A 23,656-nucleotide genomic window follows, 5' to 3' on the forward strand; every position below is an offset into this window, starting at 1 on the left:
GGAGAATTCTTTCTGCTGATATAAAATATTATCTTAGCCATATCATGAAAAAGTCTATAGAGTAGAGTTTGTGAGCCTACGACGTCACGCTCTCTGTGACTGTGTTAATTTCATAAACTTTGCTTTTTAAATTAAATGTGATTTTAACGTCGGTATTTAATTTAACAGTATTGTTATCTTATTGTGTGATCTGTATATTTTTAGTATAAAAGATTTAGTTGTTCCATAACGGCACGCTAGTGTAAATAAAAAAACAATGGCGAAACGGGCGATTAATGAGCTGCTACTAAAAGACGGGGTTGCTTTTGAAAGGATTTGATTATTGCTTAGCTAGCGATGATCCCCTTGGACCTTGGAGGCCTCTCGCTAGATAGCTGATCGCGGCGTGTTTAGGAATGGGATTAGTGTGGGGATTTGTTCGATTCGATACGCCTACGCCGCGACGGCGGTGTGGCCGGTGCGGGCGCGCGGACCATGGGCCTCCTTGTGTTGTGACTTGTGCGTCGTGAGGTGGGCAGTGTGGGCTGGTGGCGTTCCGCGTTGGGCAGAGCCGGAGGGGTGATGTGGCGCGTGGACTCAGACCGACGAGGCAGGGGTGCGCGGCGACCGAGAGAGAGGCGGGGAACACGTTGTCCAGGGCTCCAGGCGTATGCCGCTGTTGTCTTGTGGCAACGACGTGGAGTGCGTGACGTGGTCAACGTACGTACGTCGTTAAGAGAAAAAAAAAGTTAGCCGTGCGACTTTTTTAATAACAATTATATATAATTTGTTATAATAGCTATGTTTTGGTCCAACACGTCGATTATTTGTAAACCGACGGAGTAAACTTTTGTATTTATAGCTTCACTTTCGTGTACCTGTGTTCATCAATATGCAAGGAAAAATTTTACTTATTCCCGTGTAGACAGAAACATTTATTTATTTTTTCTTGGCATTAACTGCTACCCCTCCTTTCTAACATTTATTTAGGAATGTTCTGTAGTTTTATCATAAATCAAACTAGTCTAATTTTGTAGTACGCGTTTATAGAGAATGGATCAACTCTAGCGCATCAAAGTACTCCCTCCGATCCAAATTATAAATTATTTTAGTTTTTCTAGATATATTAGTTTTACTATATATTTAGACCGCATGTGCTCTCATGGGCGACTGGTTACTGGGGCTCACTCTCAGTCCAGAGACCTAGGTTCGAGTTACATTCTCTTAATTAAAAAGCAAGGGTAGGGTCTACTCCTCCCTATCAAGTTTTTTCTATATATTTAAACATAGTGTATTGTAGAGATATCATGACTCCTAAGAGGAGGTGAATTAGGTGACTTAAAAATCTAACTCTTAAACTATGGTCTCATTTTCTAACCCTAGCAAAACTTATGCAAAAGATAAACTATCTAAAAGTGTAACTATGGTTTTGCTAGTGTATTGCTATCTCTACCGCAAAAGGAGTAATATAATCAATGTAAATGTAAAAGCTAAAAAGCAAGGTAGAGATATGCAAACTCCCGTCGACGACTCCGGTATTTTTACTGAGGTATCGAGAAGTGCGTAAGCTTTCCCCTAATCCTCGTTGGAGCCCCTCACAAGGAATCCCTCGCAAGGGCCAAGCTCCCGGTCGGGTAACTCCGTGGATAGCCTCGGGCCTTCCCCATGCGCAATTGGGTCTCCGACGTGCCTTCCGGCAAGCCTCTCCCGGATGCTCCCCGCCGTCTTCAATATCAAGCTTCCGGCCGAAACGCCGCGGGCCTTGTTCCCTCCGGTACATGGTGGCGGCCACACCACAAACGCGGTTGGTGTGATCTCGCAAGACTACAAGCCCCTCCGATGTACAACAATGGTGCGCGTAAGCACCGAGTGGTAAGAGGTATGCAAACCTCACTAAACACTAGGTCTAAATCTAGAGCAAGCGCATAAACGGTGGTCTAATCAACCTAAGCACTTCGCAAAGCACCTACGCTAATCACCTAATGAATCACTAAGCACTATGCAAGTGGAGATCATTAAAATGGTGTATCAACACCCTTGATATGTTTCCTCAGCTCCACTCTTACCAAATGACCGGTTGGAGATTGTATTTATAAGCCCCACTGAGAAAGTAGCCGTTGGGGGATGAAATCCCGTTTTTCTGCTACTGACCGGACGCTAGAGTTGTCCTGATCGGACGCGTCCGATCGTCCCGACCGTTGGAGCCACGAACAACTGATCGGACGCTGTCAGCGTCCGGTCGCAAGTTCGCCGCTCTGGAACCTCTCTGTACTCGCTCGGACTTTGCTGTCCTACGTCCGGTCGATTTTGCCACCAGTGTCCAGTCCAGTGTCCGGTCGCTGCTGCTGATGCCTGTTTACCGAGCCTCTTGATCGGAGCGTCCGGTCATTTTCCTCCAGCGTCCGGTCACTTCTGTGAGCTCGTTTCTTCGTGATCTTGCGTACAGCTTGATTCCTATCTTCATGCTTGGATTTTGCTTGATATCTTGGGTCTTCTCTTGTGCTTCTAAGGTCTTACTTATGGTGTTGATCATCGGATCATCACGTTGCCTTCGTCCAAGTCACATCTTGCACCCTATTGAACTACAAAACAATCACTTGCAAATTCATTAGTCCAATTTGGTTGTGTTGGTCATCAAACACCAAAATCCAAAGTAAATAGGCCTAGGGTCCATTTTCCTCACATGTATATCTAAGTACATGTATTATTTGGTGATTGATGACAACACAACCAAAACAAGCAAATAATAGAATTTTGAAATTTAAAAACTACCTACTTGCTAGGATGCAATGCAAGGGGCAAGATTATATGATGCTAAAAAATACTACTTGTAAGAGTATATAAAAACTTATCTTGCCCTTTCAAATGTCCCCATGTGATATTATGGATTTAAGCCTTGCTTCCTACAAATTCTCCCCATTACATAGGCTAATCCATAATCCACTATCCTTCCTTTCTCGGACCATTATTATAAATTAATGCTTGCTTTTGGTCCTCTAAATTCTTCCCCTTTGGAATCAAACATCAAAAGGAAGACATTAGTAGCATAAGGGAGGGTCAAACTTTGTGATCCTTTGTGTGTAGAGTGAAATAGATCATAAAATTTGACTCTCACATTATAAAGACTAAGCTCTCCCTAAATATATGCATACATATAATAGAAGGCAAAGCATATGCATAATTGGCAAAGTATTGCACAAGGGAATTTAATCTATATAATGCATGGAGAAATCATATAAATATCAAAATGAAATCAACATGATGATATTAGTTTAGAAATACCACATGTAGAAATCAATTTGATTTCTACCACTTGCAATCGGTGGTGGATATTTGAAGTATGATGCTTAACTCCGGGGACTCCATTTTCCTTGCAATGAGACTACTACACACTTGATAAGCTTGAAAATGTGTTAGTCTCAAAGCATCCAACTTGTAGAGTAATATTTCCTTAAATTTGTGCACACAAGTATGGAATACTTATAGGAAACATGCACATTGATTTTAGAATAAAAAATACCACTTGAAAGATGACATCACATGAATGTGAGAGTCATTTTCGAAGGCGATATTCGGGAGAAATTATCTACAATTTGGACTTTGGCACATATTAGATGAACAATTGAAGAACAAGCTATGTGTCGTGCTACTAAATAATTTTAAACCATGTAGGCTTGATCCAAGGAATAAGAATGAAACCGAGCAAGCCTACCATATGAAATACCTAGTGTATGCATGACAAAATATATAAGAATGCAAATGCAAACCTAGGCATGAAGAGTAACTAGATGCTAAAAGATACCAATTGTAGGAAAATTTAAATCTAATACCAATTGAAGTAAATTGAATCTAGTTACCTAACATGGGAATAGGAATTTGGGTCCATAGTATTCACTAACCCACTTGGCAATATCTTTGTCCATCATGATGCACCCCATGAAATGCATCCACACTTTGCCAAGTCTCCAAATTCCCCAAAGTCCATTGGACTTCTCACTTCCCTTTCGGGATTCAAACATTTTTGGTGCTCTTCATGTTGAAAATAATTTCCTTTGGCACCCAAAAGCGTTTGACCCTATTGTTGGCTTGCTTGTTCACCTTGATGGCCACCACCTTGTCATTTTTTTTCTTCTTTAGCAAGTATGGTGTGGAGGCCTTCTTATCCACTTTGTTGGTGTAGGTGTTGGAGAGCTTGCTTGTTTGCTTCTTCTCTTTCTTCTTTGCTCCTCTCCCATTCTTCACATTGCACTCATAGGACTTGTGACCTTTCTTGTGGCACACATAGCAAACCACGATTTGTCCTTCATCAAGCTTCTTCACTCCCTTTACGGTGTTATCTTGATGAAGTTGTACTTGCTTAGCCTTGCCTTTCACTTGAGTCAAGTCCTTGGTGAGGCGAGCTACTTCTTGCTTTAGTTGCTCATTCTCCTTTGCAACCTCTTATGTGCATGTATCTACAACAACTTTCTCAACACAAACCTAGTTGCACAAAGATGAGTCTAAACATAAATCATTACAAGAAGTAGAGGCATCCTTTTTAGACATGTTAAAGGTAGAACTTTTCTTTTTAGATGTCTTGGTGGGGGTTGGATTCAAGATTAGCAACTTTATTAGTTAGCTCATCATAATGTTTGCACATAGTTTCCATTTTAGCAAGCAAACTTTTATAAGCATCTTGTGAGCTAGCTAACTTTTCTTTTAATTTTTATTTTTCTTTACAAGTTGCTCATCATTGATTGTGCATGCATTTGTTGTTGCACTAGCCTCAAGTCGCTCAATTTTAGTAGATAGTTCAACATTGAGATTAGCAACGTTCTCATATTGTCCAAGCAATGTTTTGTAGGCTACTTGTGAACTATCTAGCTTTTCTTTTATCTTTTCGAGCTTCTTTTGTTGACTAGTACAAACTTTAGCATAATTAAGATTTTGTTGCACAATTTCTTCATAAGAAGGCATTTCATCATCACTATCACTCTCACTAGAGGATGAGCTTTCGTTACCTCGTGCCATAAGGCACACACGTGAAGAGCTTGATGATGAGTGCTTGTGCTCTCGCCTCTTGTGATGGTGTTCTTCTTCACTTGAAGAATCATCCCATGACCTTATTGATGTGAGGGCTTGGTTCTTGCACGCCTTCTTCTTTGTCTTGGGTGTAGGCTTGTTTGGACAAATTTCCACAAAGTGCTCCAATTCACCACATCCATAACATCCTCTTTTTCTTTGCTCATTTCTTTGATTGGTGAAGATGATATCTTGAATTTGGATGGGCACACCCTTGACATTGAGCCTTTGGATCATCTTCTCCACCTTGTTGATAAGTTTGATTGATTCTTTATCAAGTTTGGAGGTGGAGGAGGAAGATTGATCATCATCACTTGAATTTTCATCATCCTCATCATCCTCATCTTCTTCTTTTTCTTCACTTGAGGAGCTTGAGCTTGAACTTGTCTCAACTTGCTTGCCCTTCATCTTCTTATTGCCACGTGCAAGAGCTTTACCTTTGCTTGATGAAGAGGCTTCTTCTTGACCTATTTTGCGTGACATTTCAAGTGCCACTATCTTGCCAATGACTATGGCCGGGGTCATGGTGCTTAAGTCCTCCATGTTATGCAGGATGGTGATGAGGTTTGCATATTTCTTTTATGGTAGCACGGAGATGATCTTCCTCATGATGTCCGCATCATCTAGCTTTGTTAATCCTATAGAATGGAGCTCATTGATAATTAGATTCAAATGAGAAAACATATCACAAACAAGCTCATCATCATTCATTTTGAAGGAATCATAGTTTTGTTTAGCTAGACAATATTTTTGCTCACGGACATTACTTGTGCCGTCATGGAGCTCTTGAAGTTTTAACCAAATTTCATGTGCCATATTTAAAGTGAACACTTGGTTAAACACATCCATGCTAAATGATTCAACCAAGCAATTTTTTGCTCTAGCATTGAAATGAATTTTCTTTTCATCACTCTTCATGGGTTTATCAGGATTCTTAATGGGTTTCATCCTGTCTGGAGTGACTCTCCAAACTCCCAAATCAACCGCCTCAAGGTAGCAAGCCATTCTAGCTCTATAATAGGGGAAGTTAGTGCCGTCAAAGTGCGGAGGCCTAGAGGTATCTATCCCAACCACTCTAAATAGTGTCGGCTCAACGGCGGTTAAGCCAAAGGTCTAAATTGAGCCAACCGGATCTGATACCAAATTATAGGGAGACCGTGACGCCTAAGAGGGGGGGGGGGGGTGAATTAGGTGTCTTAAAAATCTAACTCCTAAACTATGGCCTCATTTTCTAACCCTAGCAAAACCTATGTAAAAGATAAACTATCTAAAAGTGCAACTATGGTTTTGCCAGTGTGTTGCTATCTCTACAGCAAAAGGAGTAATATAATCAATGTAAATGCAGAAGCTAAAAAGCAAGGTAGAGATATGCAAACTCCTGTCGATGACTCTGGTATTTTTATCGAGGTATCGAGAAGCACACAAGCTTCCCCCTAGTCCTTGTTAGAGCCCCTCGCAAGGGCCAAGCGCCCGGTCGGGTAACTCCGTGGATAGCCTCGGGCCTTCCCCACGCGCAAGTGGGTATCTGACGTGACTTTTGGCAAGCCTCTCCCTGATGCTCCCCACCATCTTCACTATCAAGCTTCCGGCTGAAACGCCACGGGCCTTGTTCCCTCCGGTACACGGTGGTGGCCACACCATAAACGCGGTTGGTGTGATCTCGCAAGACTACAAGCCCCTCTGATATACAACAATGGTGCGCGCAAGCACCGAGTGGTAAGAGGTATGCAAACCTCACTAAACACTAGGCCTAAACCTAGAGCAAGCGCATAAGCGGTGGTCTAATCAACCTAAGCACTTCGTAAATCACCTACGCTAATCACCTAATGAATCACTAAGCACTATGCAAGTGGAGATCATTAAAATGGTGTATTAACACCCTTGATATGTTTTCTCAGCTCCACTCTCGCCAAATGGCCAGTTGGGGGTTGTATTTATAAGCCCCACTGAGAAAGTAGCCGTTGGAGACGAAATCCTGCTTTTCTGCTACTGATCGGACGCGTTCGGTAATACCGATCGTTGGAGCCACGAACAATTGATCGGACGCTACCAGCGTCCGGTCACTTGCCACCGGATGCATCTGGTCGTAAGTTCGCTACTCTGGAACCTCTCTATACTCGACCGGACTTTGTTGTCCTGCGTCCGGTCGATTTTGCTGCCAGCGTTCGGTCCAGCGTCCGGTCGCTGCTGCTGATGCCTGTTTGCCGAGCCTCTTAATTGGAGTGTCCGGTCACTTTCCTCCAGCGTCCGGTCACTTCTATGATCTTTTTTTCACGATCTTGCGTACGACATGGTTCCTATCTTCGTGCTTGGACTTTGCTTGATATCTTGGGTCTTCTCTTGTGCTTCTAAGGTATTACTTATGGTGTTGATCATTGGATCATCATATTGCCTTCGTCCAAGTCACATCTTGCACCCTATTGAACTACAAAACAATCATTTGCAAATTCATTAGTCTAATTTGGTTGTGTTGGTCATCAAACACCAAAATCTAAAGTAAATGGGCCTAGGGTCCATTTTCCTCACATGTATATCTAAGTACATAGAAAGCCTATAGGATCTCTGATTAGCCTAGAGGGGGTGAATAGATCTGTTAAAACAAAACTTAACCAAACGTCAAATTCTACCCGTGGCACTGCCGCTCTGAGCCCGCGACACTACCGCACCTACAGACAACTTTGAGATACAATTCAAATCCGTGTATGGAAACTTAGATCACATAAATTACTAAGGTTCCTGTAGGTATGTAGTTCACTGATCAACAACTAGAAGTGGTTGGAATACCATACACAAGTAGATCGGCTACAATCCCTAGAAATCACCTCAACAACAATATGAATCACAAGAAAGTAGAACAAGCACCTAATGACACAATGATTTATCACATGGTTCACCTCACCACAAGGCTTGCCTAAGTCTATGTTGTTGAGGTTAACCACTAAGGCTTAGGGCTTTGCAAACCTTCCCCATTCTCAAGTCAAGAGAGTTAACTCTTGAGATTAGGAGTGAGTTTACCAGCTTCAAGAGTGTCGACAGAAATTGTTCATGACTAGGGTCACTTAAGTGGTTATTATATCAACTCGATGTAATAATTGTGAATTAATAAAATTCTTTCTTTTCGAAAAAAAACTTTCCAAGTGACGGTAACTACTACATATAGGATATATGTGACACATAGAGAAATAGCTAAAATGAAGAGGAAAATTTCAAATTGAGATGGTGCTTAAACTACGTATTTACTAGTGTGTTAAACTGATAATGTAGTTAAGAATATTATATGACACACACACAAATTAAAACACAGTGAAGATTTGGTGCATCCACTTTCTATTCTCGATCCAATTGAATAGACACTACAACTACAAGTCTACAAGTCTAAAACTGGCTGACATATCTCAAGTGGGAGGCTGTGTACGTAGCCCGAGCAGACCAACAGGATCCTAGTGGAGGCCAAATGCCTAGTAATCGCGGGACGGGAAGTGCGGCCTGTGGGGCTGTGGATTGCAAACGTGTCCGTATGCCACACGGTGGAGTGCCGCGGGTCATGGAGGATGCCGTAGGAGTTACAGTAAGTCTTGTCATTGGCAAGCTCGGCATCGGCGAGTTAGCTGGGTTGTTATACACCGGCATACCCACTCTTGGCATGGTTGGTTATTGGTCAATGGGCTCCACAGGTACGTGAGGCTGGGTAGGAGAGGGTGCGTAAGAAACGTTTTCTGCTCTGAAAAATCAAGTCAGGTATTTTCGAAATTGATTTAATCGTTTGAGAACTTTGACATTGCGCCAAAAGTTGTAGAAAAATCCTAAAATTGTAACCAGTTTTGTCAGCTTTGTTATGATGTGCTCTATTACGTACTCCTCACGTTCTAAATTATAAATCATTCTAACTTTCTTGCAGAGTCAAAGTATCTCAAGTTTGACCAAATTTATATAATAAAATAATAACATTTATGATACCAAATAGGTCCCATTAGATTTTTTATTAATTATATTTTTATAGTGTACCTATTTGATGTCATAAATCTTTGCAATTCTCTCTATAATTTTGGTCAAACTTAAGATGCATGTTTTGACTCTCTAAAAAAGTTAGAATGACTTATAGTTTGGAATAGAGGAAGTGCAAACCATAAAATTATTTTGTTCGCTATAAAATTAAATAGAGTTAAATACACCAGAGGTCCGTTAGCTTATGTGTGTCTGGGAGGGGGGAGGGGTTCAGTTCACAAAATCAACTATAAAAGTGTATTTCTAGGTCCATAAAATTTTTAAGTTGTGCTACTTTGGAGTTTGGTCCATACCCCCACCACGTGTGCTTCTCATACTGATGTGGCATTGTGACTCGGCCCTTTAAAGCAAGTTCTGAGTTCTGGCTATTGTATTTTGTCAAACAACAGGTTGTGGGCGACACGAGCTCCGCCATTGACAACATCACCGATGCGCTCTCCCATGAAGAGCACCTTAACAAGCTCTAATCACCATCAGTGGTGGAGGACAGATAAAAACCAAAGTATGGCCTTAGAGTTGACAAAGTTTGATTAATGATACAAACATTAAGAAAAACACATGATGCAGACAGGATAAAGAAGAGTAAAACAAATTTGAGGTAGGGCAGCTACCACACCTAGCCCTACGGAGTGCTCCGCCACTAATCACCATGGCCACTGTTGCGAGCTCAGAGGTGTGGATTAGCTGTGGTGACCCCATCCCACCCGCTCGGAAGCAATGTTCCTCCTCGTCGACGAAGGATAGGTAACAGATGCCAAGGTAACTCTTGTTTGGGATATCGTTGATGATCTGGGACTGGTGCAGCTCCAGGTAATGGTTGTTTACCACTTTAGCATCAATGCGGGAGCAAATTGGTGGAGAGGTCATAAGAGCAAGCTCGGGTTCGAGTTCAAATGCTGGCGACGCCACCCCCATACGAGCGTTGGAGATCAGAAGCAGAGGCACTCCATGACGCACCACCACGGTCCCTCGGTTTTTGTTCTATGGCAATGTGAGGAGGGATAGCATGATCTTCAACCGCCGGCGATGGAAACGACTATCCCTCATCCGTAGTGCTAATGAACATCTTCAGTCCATGCTTTAGAGTTCAGACATAAGCTAGGGCAAGGAACGAGGTCGGTGACATCGTGCAGTACCCTAGCAGCGACTGTTAGTGGTGACGTGGCATGGAGCCCTGCCTCCGGGTCCCATCATGAGGAGTCTCTAAGGAGACGCCCTCTCGTGGATCTCATAGAGGCCTCGGCGAATGGCGCTCTAGAGCATGTGGTGGCACACCGACGCAGTTGGTGTGAACTAGGGTGATATCCACGGTGTCAACTAGTGTCTCCACTATATGGAGTTCATGTAAGGTAAGGGCATCATCATTCTGTACCACAACGGAGGCCGATGCCTCCTCCCTTTCTTCACATCAAGTTCTCCAGTGAAGTCCTTCGGCGAACCGCTTCTTCAGCCTTCCTTTCAGAGAAGAAGAATGTGCCTGATAACGTTTGAGAAACATAGCACCAGAGATCTAGTGAATAATTGTGCAAAATAAAAACTCTTGTATTGCTGCGAATACTATTGTACATGTGCACAGGGCCAAAAAAACGACCGTTTGCTTGTTAGGGAGCGTAGACCCATAGAGAAGACAATATAAAATTTATTATAAGTACAACAGGACTGGTACTAAAAGAATAGGCCGAAAAAAGGAACAGATTAGAGTCACTAATACAGAGACGGGCTTTACTCCCGGTGGGGAACCCTCTTTAGTCCCGGTTCCCCACCCGGGAGTAAGCATCCGGGACTAAAGGGGGTCCTTTAGTCCCGGGTCAGGAACCGGGAATAAAGGGGGGACCTTTAGTCCCGATGGGTAACACCAACCGGGACTAAAGGTCCTCCCAGCTTTAAAAAAAATAATACCTCCCACCGCTGCGTCCCATGAGAATCGAACCTAAGACCTCATGCATTGCCTCGCGCGTAGCTTACCACCCCACCTACACAACATATCTGACAATAGATGGGATGCTTCCCTTTTGAACTAACCCACCGGGGGACCTTTAGTCCCGGTTGGTGGCTCCAACCGGGACTAAATGGTCCTTTAGTCCGGGTTGGTGTTACCAACCGGGACTAAAGGGTCTACCTTTAGTCCCGGTTGGTGTTACCAACCGGGACTAAAGGTTGAGGACTTTTAGTCCCGGTTGGTGGCTCCAATCGGGAGTAAAGGTCCACCTTTAGTCCCGATTGGTGTCTCCAACCGGGACTAAAGGTCCCCTGCCACTGTGCCGAGCGCAGTAGCCGTTGGCCAGGGACCTTTAGTCCCGGTTGAAGACACCAACCGGGACTAAAGGTCTCTCTAGTCCCGGGCGCAAAAAATGTCGGGACTAGAGTCCATTTTAGCCTCGGATGAAAGGTCTGTTCTCTACTAATGAGTTTACTTTACTAATTAAGTACTAAATTACGAGCGTACTAGTAGTAATCTTTTACAAGCTACTTCCATTAGTAGGTCCTGACTGACGTAGGGCGGCTGGATACGACAAACTACGTGGACGTCATCACCGTCTCATGTGTCCATCTGTACACAGTTGTTACTTATCAGCTAAACTTTGTTAGCCTTCTGTGGTATAGAGATATATATCTACACACCATGACTATACAAATACAGAGCACCAATAATTTGTGCTTTGATGTCATAACGACGACAATATTGAAAACTACAAGAAAGACAAAGTTTGTCTGATCTAATTGTTTGTTTCACTATATTTAGTATAATACAATATTGGATCAATCATCACATCCTAGTCAACTTAATTTCTGCAATAGAGTTTTACAAAAAAATATGTAAGAAGGAAAGAAGCTAAGTGACCAAAATTATGGCAAATAAAAGAATGGAGTGTATATAATATTAGACATTGGACTAGAACTAGATAATTGTTTCGCATGTTATCACTTCTAGCACCTAAATGTATATACTTTCTAATCAGATGGTTGTTTGCCAGTTGTGTACACATATCTGGATCAGGGAAGAATAACAAAAGACTTATCATATTTTCTGTGGTCAAAACTAGCTTATTTTTCGGTTATGAATGGAGAGAGAGAGAGAGAGGGGGGCAGAAGATCTTTTGCACAACTACTGCAAAATTTATGAGTATGTACTTGGTGGATTTCTTCATCCAAAATCAAAGGTTACTTCTAACGGTTCGGGAGAACACTTCTTGGTGGTTTTCGAGATCCACCTCCGGCGATCCTTTTGGGAGTTCTGAGAGTGAGTTGACTCTTTGAACAAAGAAACAGCTGTATCCTATGCTACTGAATTTCAATTAAAAAAAATCCCTCGCCGTGTTCGGCTGCACTCTTTTGCAGCAGCAATTGCTGTTTGTACAGTGATAGTACTGGCCTGTGAGAGTAGGCTGCACATGCAGCCACAGCAGAGAAGTGATCTTTGTAGTTTATGTATATATAAACTCTCGCTCATTCCATGGCAATCACTTTTACACCAGCAATTTATGGTATTACACGCATAATTAATTAGAATCTGGACCGCGAGGAATCTATATACGCATGTCAGCATGTGGAATTAGCTAGGGAAGCGCAGATCGATGAAGCTGTTCTACCCTAAAAACACATGGATGAAGCTGTAAGTGATTAACTAAAAGCAGCAGATAGGTCACTGCCAGATCGGAACATATGATTAGTTAATGAACAACAGGTAGTAGAGGGTCATACAAATATTTGTAGCATGTACACTTTTTTTTTCTTATGATTACATAAAAAGGGTAAAGTAGCGCTAGATTCGCGGAAAGAGTTCCTTGCTTCCAGATGCATAGTAACGTGAACATGCATGATACTATCTCCAATAGCACATACTTAAACTAGAGACCTATTGCATGACTTAGGTCACGCACAGTAAAAGAGTCACGCACCCAGAACCTATCTTCTTCAACAGCCTAGGCAAAAGTCCTCCCCAAGCACCGCCTGATCCTCAGAACGCAAAACGTCGTCCAGCCAAGCACCGCCCGCTCCTCGCCGCGCCGGCGGCTCCCCGCCACGGCCCCGCCTCGCCGCACCGGCCACGGACCCACCTCACCGCGCCGGTGGCTCCTCGGCGGGGTTGCACTGGCCGCGCTCCGCCGCGGACCCGCCTCCCTACGCTGGCTGCTCCTCGCCGCGGCGCAGGCCGCGCCCACCACGGACCCGCCTCGCCCCGCTCCCTGCCTCGCCCCGCCCCTCCTCGCCGCACCGGCGGCTCCCCGCAGCGGTCCCGTCTAGCCGCGCAGGCTGCGCTCGCCGCGGACTTGCCTCGCGCCCGCTCCCTGCCTCGCCCCGCCGGCCGTGCCCCGCCGTGGACCCGTCTGGAAGTGCCGGCGGCTCCCCGCCGCGGGCTCGCCTCACCGAGCCGGTCGCGCCTCACCGCGGGCCCACCACTAAGGGCACCAGAGATTTGCGTTGTCTCTCTCGAAGACGCTTATTTGCGTTTCGCCTCGGGTGGTATGCAAAATGGGTCCTCTATTTGGGTCTTCTGTTGGACCGTGTTTTTGGGTACGCAAAACACTGTGTACGACGTATTTTGCGTTTGGGTTGCGCTATTGGAGACAGTCTAATGGAGTATATACATTGAACCTGCTGGCACCATAATATAAACATACCCTTTTTTATGACATATATATTAGTATTGTAAATTATCTGTTCGTTGCTCTATCAGGTGTGTAGTTGCTAGGTAGCTGCAAACACTGCTAGTTGGGTTTCTTAGGTCAGTGCAAATCTATAGCTAGCTAGGTTTTTGTAACTTGACATTTTTTTTAACATGAGAATACCTATAACTAGGTACTATTCTTGGAAGTATATTGAATCACTCTTTATTTGAAATTTTGATGATATGGTGTATTCAAAATGAGCTCATAGAAAGAAAGAGAAATAGACCATGAATGATTACTTTTGACTTTTTTCTTATCAAATTTATGGAATGTGTAGTTTTTCTATTCTTTTTTGTATATGGTGACAAAATTAAATCTGAAGCTGTAATTTTATATATGGATGAGGAGAGGGAGCTCATGCAGACCCAGTTGTTTACCTCACTTGGATTTCACCTCTGCCTGTGCGTGAGATCCATTGCCACTGCCTCCTAGGCTTGCTCGCGAGAGCCGCTCTTGCATTCTACTTGACGCATGTGTGAGTTCCAACACCTCCTCCTCACGAGATTTGCCACTACCTCGTCCTCATGAGTTTTGATGCCACTGTGCCACCTCCTCACGAGATCCACTACCACCTCCTCCTCATGAGATCTGACAATTTGGCCTTCTCATGAGATTTGTCACCTCCTTGTCCTTCGCTCATGTGCGAGTTTCACCGCCGACACCTCCTTAGCGCGTGCCGCTATGGAGTTGGGAGTCTGTCCGATAGGGATTCGTCGCTAGCTCCTTATAGGATTAATTGGGAGAGGTGGTGCCAACCTCGAGCTAGGGAGACAGGCCCTGGCTTTGGAACTAGGGAGAGGGAGGCGCCAGTGTTAGCAAGCCAGAAGACAGGGCTTGATGATCTGGAGTGTACCAAGGAAGGGAGTGCGGTTGCTTGAGAAAGAGATAGATAGATAGATAGAGAGAGAGAGAGAGAGAGAGAGAGAGAGAGAGAGAGAGATGCGTGGTAGGGAGGGGAGTGTGCGAGACTTGTGTGGTAGGTGCTAGAGTTAGGGTTACATATGGGTCGGCCTAGATTTTCACATATAGGGGTTAGATATGGACCGCCTCTATAAATAAAATGTCATTCTCCAAAACGGATCTGTATTTTCAGTGATGACCATACAAATGTGCCACCTCTATTAACGAAAGTAGGAGTCTCCAAAAGTCGATTTTGTAGTAGTATTATTAATTAAAGCTTAAGAAGAGACGGGCAATGACATCGTTGTGGCCTATTGGTCAGGTTTCTAGGAAGAACACGGTGAACGATGCATGACTAGAACAAGCAAAATTAGGATGGTTAAGACGACTACAAAACAATAGAACTTGATAACAATTTCTCACGGATGTACAAAATATATTAATAGTAGTACTAATTTTTCTCTCACTCCCTGCCTCACCCATATGTAGTTCAAAATAACATTAGATTCAAGTAAAACTCCACATTTGTATTGCCTATTGTGATTTTATACTAAACACATAACATTATTAGGTGATAGAGAGGTAAGAATTGATTTGTCATAGATTATTGAAGGGCCGTGTACTGCTTCCCTAAACATGCACATCACTTGGAAATGATTAGTAGTCATGCGCAATTCTCTAACAGTTTACAAAATTGCAGCAGAGAATTGCATAAACATGCATGTATATCAAACGCAGCAGAGAAAAAAGAAAAATGTATCCGTTATGGCAACCATAGCTGAAACAGCAACACTAATGAAAACATCTAAGCCAAATTGCATAAATTGCGGGAGACATGGCAATGCATGGGTGGACAAACATTCGATTGATCGGTTCATCTTCATGGAATATAGCACAAATCACCTACAAGATTACCACGTCTCAATTTGCTGCTAGCTAGGCGTGTGCGCTACAAGATTATCTAAGCCTAGCTTTGGAAGTCTTTATTTTGGCCCAAGTTAGAGATTGAAACAGAACAAATCAATTTATTAGCACGATAGGGTTGAATTGAACCTAGCAACAAAATTCTAGCAAAAGGGCATGCTCATGAGTAGTGATAAATGTGTGTACCACTATACAAAGCATGAGTGCATGACACGTGTGCGCGTGCGCGCCCGCGTGTTTGTCCTTGTCCTTGTAATCGCGCATAAGTGCATAACCGCAGAACAGAACATCTACTTGAGCACACGATAATTCATGCATGTGTCAATGATGGATGACACAGATGATTTGCTCGGTGAATTTTCCTCATTGATCTGACAGGGCGAGCAGCTGCTCCAAGTAATCCGCCCCAAGGTCCTCCAGCTCCAGCACGCAAGAATCTGCCTGCTTTTGCATGACATGCCCATGTCCATGGCTGCTCGTCACCACCTTCGTCTGTTCCTTGCCAGCCGCCTTCTTGTTCTTGGGCAAGCGCTTACGGATGCAGTGGCGCCGCTTCAGCGCCAGCACCGGCGACTCCCCCGCGGCGCCGCTGAGCCCCAGCGCTTGCAGCGACTCCTGCACGTGCTCGACGGGGAAGTTGAGCACCGCGGCGGGGCCGCGCATGGAGTAGGCGGCCTGGTCGTAGGCGAGCGCGGCGGCCTCGGGGGTGTCGAAGGTGCCGATCCACACGCGCTCGCCATTGCGCGTGGAGTCCCTGATCTCGGCGGCAAACTTGCCCCACGGCCGCTTCCGCACCCCGATAAGCGGCGCGTCGCCGCCGGACGCCGCCTCCTCCTGCAGGTAGTCGCAGGGGCTCGCCCCGTGGACGGCGCTGGGTTGCACCGTCGTCATCGTCGGCGGCGAGGAATACGCGACTGGTGTGTTCGTCGTCGAAGTACTGGAGGAGCTGGTGGTGGTGGAGATGCAGGTGGCTCCCATGAGAGCGCTGAACTGGTCCATGTCCACCGCGCCCATGCCATCCTGCTGGTAGCTGTAGTATTCATCAACGCCGCCGCCAAAATGCAGCATCTGCTGCTGTTGGTTGTGGTGGTGGGAGGGTGTGGCGGCGCCCGACGACGACGCCCCCCACACCGTCGACGAGGAAGAAGGGTAGTGGTCACCACTGTAAGCGATAGCAGCATCGTCGTAGTACGCTGCCGAGGAGGGCTGGAAGAAGCCGGAAGACGCCATAGTGCCGGAGTAGCAGTAGGGGCTGTCGTCGTAGCCTTGTAGGCCGTAGTGGTGGCTATCACAATGCGCGTAGGTGGCAGAGACGGCGGTGCCGGCATCATGGCCATAGTAGTAGCTGCTGCTGAATTGGGGTTCCATGGATGGATGGGCCTGATCACACCACGATTTGTTCAAATTTGTGACAATCGATGCGTAGTAGAGCTATATCTAGCTGGCTAGAGTAGTATGGTATGGTCCAAGTTAACGAACGAGCTGCCTGAGAGTAGCTAGGCTTGTTTACAATTAAGCTCGCTGTCTAGGTGCTTATATATACATTTCTCGTACTAATGACATGCTTTAAAAAGTAGCTAGATCGATAGGACAAGTAACTAATGACAGACCCAATTTGATGGAATAGTTTAGTTTTGACTTTGTTCGGTAGTCGAGGCCATCGACAAGATGCTATCTTGGCAGGGGGACAACCGCAGCTATAATACTCTCCACTTGTTGCTCTAATATTTCTTCCTAAGTGTAGTACATGAGATATTTGCAGAAGAGGATTATTGCTCGTTAGTACTAATTAACACATGTGTGGAGAGAGATATTGGATGGCTGCGTACGGAGCGAGCGAAGAAGCACCGCAGAATTGTCATGGATGGTTCCATTGCATGCATGGCTAGTGTACATAGGAACAAGGGGCCCTGCACTGCAGGCAGCATGATGTTGCTAGGGTAGGCTGCATCCTGCATATGTCAACAGATGCATGCAGTTCATGGTATCAGATTATTCATCATCTCATCAACACAGCGGAATAGTCAACACTTTCTCCTCAGTTCGTATCAAGCGGGAGTAACATTTGATAAGACTTACCGAATCCGTCTATCACTTAATTATATTGTTTGAACATTTTCTAGTTTTACCAGTCTAAATTTACAGTCCAAATCGAAGACGCAAAATATAGTTTGCAGTTACAACCATCCACACTCATATATCATCGTCTTGCCACGCCGTGCCTTCTGTGAAACTCACCTAGCTGTACCAAACTTAATATGTTTCTATCATATAGTAGCTGGCCTAACTGCAATAAACTTGTGTCGTCCCAGGAGGACCGGTGAGTAAATTCAATCAAAAGATTTGCTGGTTCCAGATGATTAAATATAGTACAATAAAATTTGTGCTGTATTTATTAAATAGCTAGTATACTCAAGTCACGTCTAGAGAAATTAAGATTGTGCATCACTAATGTCCTCTAGCTAAGAATGTTATTACTCATGCATCTATTGCTGCTCCATGGTGCATCTCCAAACAAGTGACCTGCTTTATGTACTCAACAAACCCCCAACACCTCCCACAACCGTCATGCCAAAGAATTTGTAATAGGCAAGGACTTCAATTCCATTGGCGCCCCTTGAAACCAGAGCAAAAGAATTAGCAACCCCACAGATCTCCACAACACAACCAGGTTGATGAACTTTGAACTCATATAGTATAATTCAACAATGGATAACTTAATTTGCTCCCATCCAAATTTAACATTTTCTTTCCACTGCAATCATACAACTTAAACTTTTAATACTGCATATACTTATGTTTGGTACAACCTATATCTTATCCTCAATAAAGGGAATTGTAAACTATCACAGACTAAGGCCATGTTTGTTTTAGTAGTATTCTACTTCCTCTATCCCAAATTATAAGACATTTTGACATTTCTAGATTCATAGTTTTTACTATGTATCTAGACATAATATATATCTAGATGCATAGTAAAAACTATGAATCTAGAAAAGCTAAAACGTCTTATAGTTTGAAACGGAGGGGTATAAAACTTTGCTTTTATATGACGATGGGGTGGTGCCGAAAATGAGGGTCCAAATAAAGCTGAAACAAACATGGTCCACCTAGATTCCAGGTGTGTTATGTTACATTATTGGGTTGTTGTTTGTGGGTTTCCTTTAAGGCAACCTGCTGGATAAAAGGCTAGTATAGAGTTTTGGACTGTTGGGTTGTGGAATCAATGCGAGGGGTTTGGTGGATTTGTTAAAAGATATATAGATATTAATTTCTATATATCTCCATCTGAAACAAACAGGGCCTAATAATAAAAAACATATCACCTCGGTATATCACCCACACTTTGAACTCAAACCTTTAAACTCTGCACGCAGGAGCCGACATAATCTAATATTCTGAAACTTTTTCTCAGATATATGCAGTTGCCTCAGCAGTCAGCAGAGAGGAGAACCTTTTAGAAGTTTTCTGGAAATGTAGCCAGATAGTAGTAGTGGTAGGCTGCTGCTCCTGATGCAGTCCAGCTCGCATATCTGTAACAGATAGATTTGGCACGCACATTTAGTTGCCATATACGTATGGATGAAAACGGTACGGATATTTATTCGACCGTCCGTTCGAACAAATATGAAAACTTATCCGGATAGTTACTCGAATATCCGTATTTTTTTCGGATACGGATAATAAAACGAAAATCTTAGGCGGATATCAAATACGGATGTAATATCATCGATATCCGGCGGATATCGGATAATCCGATTAAGTATCGGATATATCCGGATATTCCAAACGGATATTATCCGGATATTATTCAAACGACCTTGGATGGAGAAATGATCTAAAATTTAAACCATCCAAACTTTCTCAAATGGAAAGTTGACCAAAACAACAATTGTAGATCTTGATGAGTTGAACAAACTTGGTATTCAAAACTTTTCAATTTGAAGTCATTTAGAGTTCATAATACTAGAGTCAAAGTGTTGTTTTTTCATTTGACCAAATTTGACTTGGTCAAACTTGCTCAAATGAGACACTAAATGACCTCAGATGAAAAAACTCTGAATACCAAGTTTGATCATCTTAGCAAGATCTACAATTGTTACATAGCTCATTTTTCCATTTGAGAAAGTTTTATCAAACACTAGTCACAAATTCTTGAATCTCATATAGACTTTCTAAAACTATGTCACACACTTGTGAAATTTGAACTACATTTCATTCAAACTTTCTTAAATGAAAAAATGTCCTATATAAGGATTGTAGATCTTGATGATCTGAACAAACTTGGTATTTAAAACTTTTCAATTTGAGACAATCTAGGGTTCCGAAAACTAGTTTGTAGGCATCGAAATTTAAAAATCATAAATTTGAACCGTCCAAACTTTCTCAAATGGAAAGTTGACCAAAACAACAATTGTAGAGCTTGATGAGTTGAACAAACTTGGTATTCAAAACGTTTCAATTTGAAGTCATTTAGAGTTCATAATACTAGAGTCAAAGTGTTGTTTTTTCATTTGACCAAATTTGACTTGGTCAAACTTGCTCAAATGAGACACTAAATGACCTCAGATGAAAAAACTCTGAATACCAAGTTTGATCATCTCAGCAAGATCTACAATTGTTACATAGCTCATTTTCCCATTTGAGAAGGTTTTATCAAACACTAGTCACAAATTCTTGAATCTCATATAGACTTTCTAAAACTATGTCACACACTTGTGAAATTTAAACTACATTTTATTCAAACTTTCTCAAATGAAAAAATGGCCTATATAAGGATTGTAGATCTTGATGATCTGAACAAACTTGGTATTCAAAACTTTTCAATTTGAGACAATCTAGGGTTCCGAAAACTAGTTTGTAGGCGTCAAAATTTAAAAATCACAAATTTGAATCGTCCAAACTTTCTCAAATGGAAAGTTGACCAAAACAACAATTGTAGAGCTTGATGAGTTGAACAAACTTCGTACTCAAAACGTTTCAATTTGAAGTCATTTAGAGTTCATAATACTAGAGTCAAAGTGTTGTTTTTTCATTTGACCAAATTTGACTTGGTCAAACTTGCTCAAATGAGACACTAAATGACCTCAGATGAAAAAACTCTGAATACCAAGTTTGATCATCTCAGCAAGATCTACAATTGTTACATAGCTCATTTTCCCATTTGAGAAGGTTTTATCAAATACTAGTCACAAATTCTTGAATCTCATATAGACTTTCTAAAACTATGTCACACACTTGTGAATTTTGAACTACATTTTATTCAAACTTTCTCAAATGAAAAAATGGCATATATAAGGATTGTATATCTTGATGATCTGAACAAATTTAGTATTCAAAACTTTTCAATTTGAGACAATCTAAGGTTCCGAAAACTAGTTTGTAGGTGTCAAAATTTAAAAATCACAAATTTGAACCATCCAAACTATCTCAAATGGAAAGTTGACCAAAACAACAATTGTAGATCTTGATGGGTTGAACAAACTTGGTATTCAAAACTTTTCAATTTGAAGTCATTTAGAGTTCATAATACTAGAGTCAAAGTGTTGTTTTTTCATTTGACCAAATTTGACTTGGTCAAACTTGCTCAAATGAGACACTAAATGACCTCAGATGAAAAAACTCTGAATACCAAGTTTGATCATCTCAGCAATATCTACAATTATTACATAGCTCATTTTCCCATTTATGAAATTTTTATCAAACACTAGTCACAAATTCTTGAATCTCATATAGACTTTCTAAAACTATGTCACACACTTATGAAATTTAAACTACATTTTGTTCAAACTTTCTTAAATGAAAAAATGTCCTATATAAGGATTGTAGATCTTGATGATCTGAACAAACTTGGTATTCAAAACATTTCAATTTGAGACAATCTAGGGTTCCAAAAACTAGTTTGTAGGAGTCGAAATTTAAAAATCACAAATTTGAACCGTCCAAACTATCTCAAATGGAAAGTTGACCAAAACAACAATTGTAGATCGTGATGGGTTGAACAAACTTGGTATTCAAAACTTTTCAATTTGAAGTCATTTAGAGTTCATAATACTAGAGTCAAAGTGTTGTTTTTTTCATTTGACTAAATTTGACTTGGTCAAACTTGCTCAAATGAGACACTAAATGACCTCAGATGAAAAAACTCTGAATACCAAGCTTGATCATCTCAGCAAGATCTACAATTGTTACATAGCTCATTTTCCCATTTGAGAAAGTTTTATCAAACACTAGTCACAAATTCTTTAATCTCATATAGACTTTCTAAAACTATATCACACACTTATGAAATTTGAACTACATTTTGTTCAAACTTTCTTAAATGAAAAAATGGCCTATATAAGGATTGTAGATCTTGAATCCATGACCATGACTCCATGAGACCCATGAAGCCATGAGCTTGGCTATTTCTACTCATGCCGTGAAGATTGGTGCTTGTATGATGTTTGATGTATGATGTATCTGTATCTTTATCTTATTTGTTGCTTTACTCTTTAGTCTTTTGGCTTAATCTAGATGGATTATGGACTCATAGAGTGGTGTAATGGTTTGCGCACGTATGATATATATATATATATATATATATATATATATATATATATATATAGAACTACTATCCTGTAGCTGGCTACAGAATAACTTATTCTGTAGCCACTTTGAGTTACGATAATTACTATGTTATTTTACGAGATTATAGTAACTCCTTACTAAGTGGTTTAATATAACGTTATGGTAAATATCCCCATGTGTTATAGTAACCCAACTATCGTAAATATGTATTTATATTATGGTAAATTAGTATATAAAATTATAGTAAATGGAGGTGGCTACAGAATAACTTATTTTGTAGCCGGCTACTGAATAGCCTCTCCCTATATATATATATATATATATATATATATATATATATATATATATATATATATATATATATATATATATATATATATATATATATATATATATATATATATATATACTGCTTTTACTCAATATCCGAATAGATATTTGTATCCGACCTTCTCCGAATCCGATTCATACCGTATTCGATGCTCATTATTCGTATCCGTAACCGAGTCAATCCGTATTCGTATATGTATCCGAACGCTATCCGTGTCCGAATCCGAATCCGAACAGAAATATGAAAACAAATATAATATGAGTGATATCCGTTCATATCCGATCCGTTTTCATCCCTACATATACGTATGGTTCTGGGAAGCAACCGGTAGCAAGTGAAGGATCGAGTACATACGAAGCTGCGGACGGCTGCTATAGAGCTATTAATAAATAAATATAGGCAAGTCGATATACATATATACATATACTATTATTGGCTTATTGCTACATTTATAGTAGTAGTATGTGTACAGATCGAGATGATGCTTAAATTGGTAGTACCTAAAAAGGATGCAGATTATGTATATCGTCGACATATATCTCTACCGGAAACGTCAAATTTGTCGAGTGTATTTTCTCGGGCACTCGGCAAACAAGTTCTTTGCCGAGTGTTCCCATAAAAACACTCGGTAAAAAGGTGGTTGCCGAGTGTAAAAACAAACACTCGGCAAAGACGGGGTTTACCGAGTGTGGGGTATTAACCCCTATACCCTTACGGCTAGGCTTGGGCCGGCCCGGACCAGGGGGTCTGGCTCACTAGAAGACGACGCGCGGCCCGGCCGATCTGCTCGGAGTCCCGCACAAGAAATCAAGACAGACTTGGAGATCAAGCAAGATCCTAGTCGGTTAGAATAGGAATCCTTATCCGGCCACCTATGGCAATTGTAACTGGTTAGGATTAGTTTCCAGATCTGTAACCCTGTCCCCCAGACTATATAATCAGATCTGTAACCTTTAGTCTCAAAAAACATCTCATTGACATATAGCAATACAATTAGACGCAGGACGTAGGTATTACGCCTTCACGGCGGCCGAACCTGGATAAAACCTTGTCTGTCTTGCGTCACCATCTCGTTCGTAGCTTGCGCACTTGTCTGCCGATAATCTACTACCTTGGGCATACCCCTAGGTAGACTGCCGACCATATTTCATCGATAGTGGCGCGCTAGGTAGGGGGTGTGCGTACTGCTCCCCAGAAGAACAAGATGGTCATCATC

The 23,656-nt window shown here is 42.1% G+C and overlaps 1 protein-coding gene across 1 annotated transcript; it reads right to left on the reverse strand.

The window, feature by feature from the left end:
* Positions 1–15,902: 15,902 nt before the first annotated feature.
* On the reverse strand, positions 15,903–16,517 carry LOC136551091 (ethylene-responsive transcription factor ERF094-like). The gene has a single exon (XM_066542676.1). It carries the CDS (start codon positions 16,515–16,517, stop codon positions 15,903–15,905), a length of 615 nt encoding a protein of 204 aa, XP_066398773.1.
* Positions 16,518–23,656: the final 7,139 nt, after the last annotated feature.

This window comes from Miscanthus floridulus, chromosome 4 (genome assembly GCF_019320115.1).
Source record: "Miscanthus floridulus cultivar M001 chromosome 4, ASM1932011v1, whole genome shotgun sequence".
Lineage (NCBI taxonomy): Eukaryota > Viridiplantae > Streptophyta > Magnoliopsida > Poales > Poaceae > Miscanthus > Miscanthus floridulus.

What these genes read in the sequence shown, in the direction of transcription:
- LOC136551091 (XM_066542676.1), bottom strand. Translation starts at nt 16,517, where the DNA reads ATGGGAGCCACCTGCATCTCCACCACCACCAGCTCCTCCAGTACTTCG.